The sequence below is a fragment of the Habropoda laboriosa genome, unplaced genomic scaffold (assembly GCF_001263275.1).
Source record: "Habropoda laboriosa isolate 0110345459 unplaced genomic scaffold, ASM126327v1 scaffold786, whole genome shotgun sequence".
NCBI classification, from domain to species: domain Eukaryota; kingdom Metazoa; phylum Arthropoda; class Insecta; order Hymenoptera; family Apidae; genus Habropoda; species Habropoda laboriosa.
Genome location: NW_017100969.1, coordinates 82,867 through 92,131, shown reverse-complemented (window position 1 = coordinate 92,131; position 9,265 = coordinate 82,867). Strand labels below are relative to the sequence as shown.

Genomic DNA, 9,265 nt, shown 5'->3' with positions numbered 1-9,265 from the left:
TTTATAGTTGAAAACTCTTAAAATAAAAAGTCCTTCATATAAAGAATTTGAATGGGAGAATTTAATAATTCTGACGTTCTTATGGTTAACTTCATTTCTATTATCATAAAAGAAAAGAAAGTTACACCCTTTTGCACACTTACATTGAAACACAAACTGTAATGTTGTTTTTTCGAATTTTGAAATTGATAGATTGATACTATATATTAAAGTTTTGTTATTGTTATATATAATTATATAATTATATCTGACGTTATGAATGATCTGGGTATTCCGGTAATATTTTTATGATGCGCAATAATTTCTTTTCTCAGTTTAAAGAATGGTGATTAGAACGTGAAGTCTGCTTTAAGGGCTATGATTTATCAGCAGCAATTGAATTAATACTTCAAGAATTATTTAGGTCAAAATTTTCCTGTTTTACTTATTAATTTAATAGATTTAATTTACTCACGACAAATATGTTCTGGGCAACATTGACCACTTTGATATCTGTAGAAACAATTGTCCTTCGGCGGTAGAAAAGGACAGTCAACAGCCGCACATATAAAGCTGGGACTGTTCATAGAATGTAACATTATTGTAATATATAAAGAAAGACATTTTTCTGGTTGATTGACTGCTAAGTAATTAGAATGTACTGTAGAATCAATCTTTTCTATTTTAATTCTTTTCCTCTATCGCTTAATGTCTTTTTTTTATTAATCATATATATATATTCTTTTCCCATAAAATATTTATATGGAAAATTGATAATATAATCGAAATTTCGAAACAAAATGATCAGAGATGTAGTACACGGGATGTTCACGCGTTTTTCTCGTAAATGGTAAGTATCTACTAGAAAAAAATGAAAGAGGAAAAAGTTTTGTAGTTTTCTATGACCAACATAATAACGTGCATCAATTTTTTATATTGGTCATATTTTTCGAGAAACGAAGGTTTAATTTTCTAAATAAAATGCTGCATATTTTTTTATGTCATATGAAACCGTGTATCAAGACGAATTCATCCATGTGCCATACAGGGTGTTTCAAAACATGTGGGCATCACTTTAGAGATAGATTCAGTACGCTGAAATAAGAAAAAAAGTTCATAGAAATATACACCCAATATGACCTTGTTTCCGAATTATAGCCCTTTCCATGTGATACCTGTTATTTAATAATTTTCATAGAAATTGTTCCAAGTGGTTACCCCTGGCTAGAATGCAGCCTTCCAAACGTCGTATCAATGTACATTATCATTCAAATTGTTATGAAATGTATTAGATGATCACTCGAAATTATTATGAAATGTATTAGCAAATTGTCATGCGTGCTGTTACCTCCAAGAACATGATTAAACTGAGATAAGAAGCGTCACTTGTAAATAATTAAAAGAAGCAGTCAATAGAGTCATGAGAATTACTGGAAGACATAAACCGCTATATATATATAATTCGGAACAAGGTCATATCGGGTATATGTTTATATGAACTTCTTTTTTTTATTTTAGCGTACTGAATTACATAAACCGCTATATATATATAATTCGGAACAAGGTCATATCGGGTATATGTTTATATGAACTTTTTTTTTATTTTAGCGTACTGAATTCATCTCTGAAGTTGTGCCCACATGTTTTGAAACACCCTGTATAATGACCGTTAGGGTCGTACAAGGTCAGATATGAAAGAAATATTTCGAATATTACGTACCAAGGTGTACACAAGTACCTACATAACACCTTCTTTTCTCTCTATGATCACTCAATACTTAAAAACAATTTAAGTTCTACCCATATTACACTTTACAATTAACACAAGTTTCACCAGATACACTAAATAACATCATTTCGCTTTTAGGCTTAAAAACTTATTTCATAAAAACTCGATCCTGACTGTCAAACTAAATTTTCAAACAAATTGATTTCTGTTTCATTTTTCCAGGATATTCCACTCGACTGACTATTTCGCGGAAAGAAAAAACATTTGCTTGTCTCAAAGTTACTATTGAAGCATACCGACCACGTGGAACAGTTCTAATTTACTTAAACATCGTTTACTTCCTTGAAACTTTGGAGAACTCAAGTTTATCCAAGATTATGACCGTCAAACTAACTATACTTACGATTGTGTACCATATGACCCACAGGAGCATCCTATATCGCAAGGATTTCTGTCCTCATCCCTTAGTGCTTCCCCGATATTGTACTCATGGCCGTTCGCGTAGCATTTATCCTCTTTTATATCCTTCAAGACACCACAGTCGTATTCCGTTGCGCAACAGTCGCCAGGTTTCTCGTAGACAGGAGTACAGCCAAGCGACTCGTAGTATTTCAAAGGGCCGGGACACTTTGTCTTATCACAGATTTCTTTGAAAACGAAACGTAAGCAAAGTTAAGCGCTACATTTAAGCGAAACGCGTCAAGGCGGGAAACGAACGAAAATTTCATAGCCGATTTGTTTTCGAAATTTCTTTTGAAACGTTGGATAATTTTCAATCGCTACCTACGATAAGAGAGTTAACTTTATCTTTCCTGGTCTTTACTGTTGCATAATGTATTACACGACGTGTGTATAGGATGTTATAAAATAAGAAACAAGAAGAAGATAAATATCGTAGTATTTTAATAATTAAAAGAAAAAAACGAATTGTATGAACGTTGTAGGCGTAACCGTATATTACAATTGTCAAGTGAAAACAGACACAGAATAAAATTTCTCGTAGCTGACAAATTATGTACCTATCTGTTACAGTACATAAAATAAAATAAATTCTTATTTATTACATACTGAAAATAATGAAACATATTTAGCGAACATTAGGTCACTACGTCTGTGGTAAATTAGAGTATCCGAAGCAACGTCGAATGAATAATCGAGACAAATTTTTTATTTATTTTATTCTGACTAATCCTAAGTAAAAGTTGACTTATAGGTAAATAAAAATTTATCAAACTATAAAAAAAGATTTCATCCTGAACAGCAACAAATACTGTACCATTTAGAATTTGTGGAATTATAACATTACATTTTTGTGTAAAAGCAAGATTTAGCTAGAGATGTTATTATGTCTAATTTATAACTATCACATAGTAAGTTTTACAGTTAAGGACTCTCACTAATGTAGTGCTCAGAAAATGTTAAAAGTGAAACCTGTTTGTCCACCTTGTCTGCTTTTTGAATATTCATGAACAATTTAAAAAATAATCAGTTTTACTACTCTGGAATTTTTAAGTGCAACGCTTTACAATTTTAATACTGAAAGAAAATATTTTCTTTCAATTTATGAGTAATTTTGGGGTTTTTCATGTAATCCTATTGTACATTGAATGTCTAATAAAATACAACAAATAGATTGACATTATTAATATTTCAAGAATTCGTTAATTTCATTTAATAATATCAATTAATAACTAATGGTACATACTTTGTATATTTTATTAGAGATAACATAAATAAGACAGCAACATCCTTTCAAGGCTAACCAGACAACCTGCGTCAGCAAAGTAAATATTTAGCTACAAAATATGCTTTCTCCAAGAAATTAAACCATGCTTCATGTTAAAAACACATTTCCCAATATATCCGATATTCATAGTCGTTTGTACAATTATTCACAACTGTCACTATCTTATGCTTTTCCAACCGTGAAAAGGCTAAACAGATAACTGCATTTATACCGGAAATATGCTAATGTATTCTAAATAGCCTAAATTGTATATTATTAAACTTGTTTATCAGTGATAAGATATCTTTCCAGCACCATTCACCGCATCACTTTTCAACCATTTTCAAAAAAGATAACCCTTTCATATTACTACGATATAGTAGGTGGATAGAATATAAAGTAAATACCAAAAATGTATAATTTTTTTAAACTCTATGCTTAGGCCACATTCATAGATCATTTATCACTAAGTAATTTCTTGCGAGTAACCAACGTCTCACCTCGTCCTGCTACGTGAACAGCGACGAGAAACGTCAGGAAGACGCACTTCTCAACGATCGGACACAAATTATCGCGCCTGGCCATTGTCGAGCACTATGTATACTGTGAGCGTATTGTCGAGCCGGCTCGTCTTTTATAGCTTCGACCAGGTTGGACCCCGAGGAAATGCCGGATAATATGATAAAGTGGGGATTTCCTAGAGCAGCTTCTTTGGAGTGGAAGAATTTTATCAAATGGACAGATACATCGTGAAGGACGTCAACGAACATGGATGTACAGTAAGAGGAAGAGAAACGTGACCCGGAGAATAGTAGGTGGAAAAAGGAGAAGAAGAATCGGTTGTACATCGTTACAGTATACAAGAAAGGGATAATAACAACTAATTAAATTACATTACCTTTACATTTATTGCGGGATGCATTTTTCACCCTAATATTTTCAATCCTCAAGGTTATTTCATGCAAAATTCTAACGGGGACTGATTACTTTACATCTAAATTTAAAATCCTAATGTTTCTGTGAAAAATAAATGATTTTTTCGTTTGAATAACAAGCTTTAGAAAATTCGCGGAGTATCGATAATTCTTGCTGAAGAGTCACTATTTAACTTTTATTCCCGACATTAAATATCCTCTAATGAATACTATAAATAACACGTCAGTGTGAACTTTGCGTGATTAAATATTCTCAAGTGAATTTCTAAGTAACACATCGGCGACAACTTTGCACGGTGAAGATTCTCAATTAAAAAAGAAACCGATCATACGCGATAATAATTCCTCAGGCTCTAATCACACATGACCTGCAGTGCTTCCGGATAACCTCCAATTTATCATATTACTAGTCAGTTAACAAATGATCTCACTTTCTAGCTTCAAATTTTGGCAACTGTTTCACTTTACTTATCGGCAGGCGTCAAACGGAATTTATCGTGGCTAACAATCATATCGTATAGACTTGAAAGATTGTCCCAGATAAGTTTTATAAAGATTGAAAAGTTGAAAATAATCGTGTTAATATCTAAGAAAGTTGTTATCAAGAAGTTTCTCAAGCAATTCGTAATAATTCTCCCAATAAAACTTTGCGATTCAGCCTCACGGAGGAAAAGTAAGAATCAACTTTAATTATTTCCCTCGAATTTTATGCGATTATCGCATATTTAATACGCCGCAATTAATTTTTTCCTAATAACGTATCCTCTGCATTTCGCTAAATTAAAATGTCACTTTTTTCTCTTAAGCAAGAGTGGAGAAGAATAAGTACTAATTTAATATCGCATCGATATTTGAATAAGTGTTAAATACAATAGATCATTAAAACCGGACCAGTGCTAGTGTCATTTCAGAATGTATGTACATGTAATACAGAAATATTAATAATGCAAATATAGTTTGTAATTATCAATTATACCCACTTTGACATATTGTTAATGTATTTCATTTATCGTATTTAAATAACGACGTGTTTGAAGTATATCCCTCACCGATATCGCGAAAACCTGGACAGTATTAGCTTGCAAACATTTCATTAACATATTAAGTATGTATCGTTCACATCGTATAATAATAATCTTAAAAAGCTTGTTAAAATGTAATTATGAATACTTTATAGTACCAAGCAAATGATAAATATACCGGCACATTATAATATTGAAAAATGATAGGAAAAAAATGTTAAATTATTGTAAATTGAAAATGAAAAATAGCTAAACTAAATGATCTATTGTTGCAATTTTGTTAAGAAAGGTTGTCCGTTAAATAATATGTTTTTAAAACATCTTGGAAAGAATGTCTTGAACATTCATACACTCTATTACATATTTAAACAGTTATAAATTAATAAATTAATTAGTAAATGATTCTGTTAGAATCCATTTCACTAATTGCTAGTCAGTCCTGTACATCTAAGACAAAGTTTTATTCAACGATGTTACCGTTGGACAATAAATGACGTTACTATTTTACACTTCACGTGGGAATAGCATATATTGTTTGAAAAATACTCTGTCCTTTAATTGAAAAGGTGTTTGTCCAAGGTAAGCCATTTGTTTGATATTATCTTTACAAGAATGTAGTTTTACATTTACGTAGCGCCACAATCGAACGTGAATGAGTAATTTCTTTTTTACACAATATAAGATCTAAGATAATGTTCTTAGTAATTTAATGAACGAATTACAATAATAATATCATATTAACCAATAGATATCTTTTATATATTGCACTTTTTAGGAAAATGTTCAAATAGTTCATTTTACTTAGAATACTCTTACCAGCAATTATAGCAGCACACATCTACAATAACAAAGATGTGGCACAAGACGCTAGGAACCGGAGATTAGGTAATTTCCATGTATTTTTACGGTAGACATTCAGTGTTTACTAAAATTTCCTATTTTTTATGTACTTTAATGTTTTACAGGAAGCAATTGTATGGAAAATTCATAATTGCTTCTGCCAACTTGGAAAATAAATAATTGATCTCCGACATGAAGATCAACAGGTATGCAGTCAAGGACATCATTACACCAATAGGTAGTATCTAACATTTAAGGATTGAAATAGCGTTTGTACTATGTGTAATGCGTGAGTAAATATGCAAATAATTTTACGGATGAAAGTAAATTCTGAAAATAGACATTTCGATGCGTCATTTGAAAAAACAAGTATAAAGATTGGTTATATTTGTCGTGTTCAGTATGGCCTTGCAATGGAAGAAAATAAGATGCATTTTCCATGCATTGTGATGCTCGGCGCCGCCGTGTCGGATAGTCTGCGTACGTAACAAATGATATAATAATAATATCTAATAATAATGATGTTAATAATAATATTAGAATAGCATCTAATTACAATAATGTTAATAATAATATAATAGTATTTAATTACAATAATGTTAATAATAATGTTATAATAGTATCTAATAACAGTGTGTGGGGGAAAGGCAGTGGGTTCGTAACATTACCATGACTGAATAATACCACAGGAGCACGCGCGCGCATGCGTGTGTAGAAAATGAGTATTTGTGCAAATACGTTAATTTTCTCAGTGCCAGCGCGAACAGTTGTAATTAAGAGAATTAGTAAGTAAGCAGTGAATGTAGCCTCTTTATAAATACACAAGAATATTCGAAGATATTTATTGTTATATACAAATAATTTATAAAATGTGGCGTGTAACATACTATTGTTCTTACTCTCCAAATCATGGAGCGTTGTTGATTTCTTCTTGAAAAAGCATCCAACTTTAGGAAGTTGGATGTATTTAATTAACAGTACTAAAACTTAAATTAATTCGCTGCTCATATACAGGGCGCTCGCGGTATACTGGACCAGCGTTTTTCTCGCAAATGGTAAGTATTTGAAAAAAGTGAAAGAGGAAAGAGTTTTAATGTTTTTTATAGCCAACATGATAGCGTACGCCAATTTTTTAATTTGGCAATATTTTTCGAGAAATGGAGGTGACCTTTAGTTTTTTAAATGAGATGCTGTATGTTGTTTTATATGTTATGAAAGAGACTGTTAAGACGAATTCAACGATGTGATATACCATGACTTAAAAAGACAGGCAAGGTCAGGTACGAAAGAAGTAAATTGAATATTTCGTAATGTTATATTTATTAGTATGTTGTATTGATAAGGTTACATATCGTGTTCAATGTGATTTCCACAAATTGTTCAATGTTTATTTATGTTTTTCACGGTACAGACGTATTCCTGATTCTAGCTGCGTAGTTTCAGTATTCTTGCATTATAATTTCTTCAACTATTGAGTTGTAAAACTTAAAGTGTTTAGTAACATTTAATCGGCATGTATCGTTATTCCATGGAGGAAAAAGGTGACATGTTATGTATTTTTTTACGAGTATCACGAAGATAAGAAGCAAAGTAAGTTAACGTACAGAGAAAGATATATGTATAAGATATTCAGAAACATTGACTTCGTCTGACCTTGAAGGTCATGGTATTCTACACGGTTCAACTTGTCTTCACAGTCTCTTATATAACATATAAAAGATCATATAGTATTCCCTTTAAAAAACTAAAGGTCACTTGCATTCCTCGAAAAATATTGCCAAATTAAAAATTTGGCGTGCGCTATCATGTTGGCTATAAAAAAATTTTAAACTGTTTCCCTTTTCGCTTTTTTCAATGACTTACCATTTGTGTATAACTGATTAATGTTAATATTCTTTCCAAGGCATTCTTTGAACATTTGAGAGTGTGGGTGAGAGAAAAGGTTTAACAGGAACATTAAGGCAGTTTCTTATATAGCTGATAAAGGCTTCGTAAAATGAAATTGTAGAAATTTTTAAAACCTTTTTGTGGAAGTTTCTTCCAGAAATAAAAAAGTGTCGAAAAATTGATATATATAGCTGTAACATAGGAAATTTGTAGATATAAATGTGAATTTTAAAGGTAAAAGTAACATATAGTAAGTAGAAGGATTGTAAATTGTGAAAAGTTGTCCATCAAAACCTTGAAAATTTCTACGAGAGCAACGATTTAATGTTAGCATTCCATTCCTTCCTTGTACGTGAATTGAAAGAAGATTATATTGTATAAGGTTACACATTACGACTAATGCATATAAAGTACATCAAATACTATACCAAATACTATACAAATACTAAAATAATATTTTATTTTCATATTTACAATCATAGTATCGAAGTTCTGTAAGGAAAGTATATTATTAAATTTGAATAGGAGGATAAATTGTTAGGATATCTTTCTTATATGAAATCGTAGCAATGGAATACCTAATTAAACCTCTGATAATGAAACTCATACCTCAACTCAAGGCAAAATTCTTTTTCGAACAGGAGAAAATTGAACTCTTATGTGAGCTCGAAATATTTACCTAAATCGATCATCGAAAAAACGTACAACTCCCTAAACGCAGACCACACAGGTGGACATTGTTAAATAGATTTTATTCCTACCCTGAACCTTATCAGTACTCTCGGTACTTTTTATCTCGTCAGAATTGGCAACAATAGACTTTGAGAACTGATCTCTACGACCAAGAACGCCCAGGCAATTTATTTTCATTTTATTTAGTAAGGAAAACCGCGAATTTATTACAATTTAACAAAATTTCGCTGGAACACTGAAACAGAATAAAAATTAAATCGACAAGATAAGTAATTCATACGACTCACCATTCGTAACCTTTGAGATACTCTTAGTGACCCATTTCAGTCCTCCCAGCCTTCGATTTTGACCCACAATTCACTTGAAAGCTTCTCTCAGACTCATGAAACTTTTGCAATTCCCTCAGTGGACCATTGAATTCCCCTCAGCCTTGAATTTTCATCCCACCAGTGGC

The 9,265-nt window shown here is 31.5% G+C and overlaps 1 protein-coding gene across 1 annotated transcript in view; it reads right to left on the bottom strand.

Moving 5' to 3' along the window:
• Positions 1-4,051, bottom strand: part of LOC108577693 (kielin/chordin-like protein) — a 6,384-nt gene extending 2,333 nt beyond the window's left edge. Inside the window, exons 1-3 of the mRNA XM_017940884.1 lie at positions 3,935-4,051; positions 2,112-2,355; positions 455-558 (exon numbers count right to left, since the gene is read on the bottom strand). Coding sequence (XP_017796373.1) covers positions 455-558; positions 2,112-2,355; positions 3,935-4,019 — 433 coding nt within the window. The 5' untranslated portion in view covers positions 4,020-4,051. The remainder of the gene's footprint in view (positions 1-454; positions 559-2,111; positions 2,356-3,934) is intronic.
• Between the last annotated feature and the right edge of the window lie 5,214 nt (positions 4,052-9,265).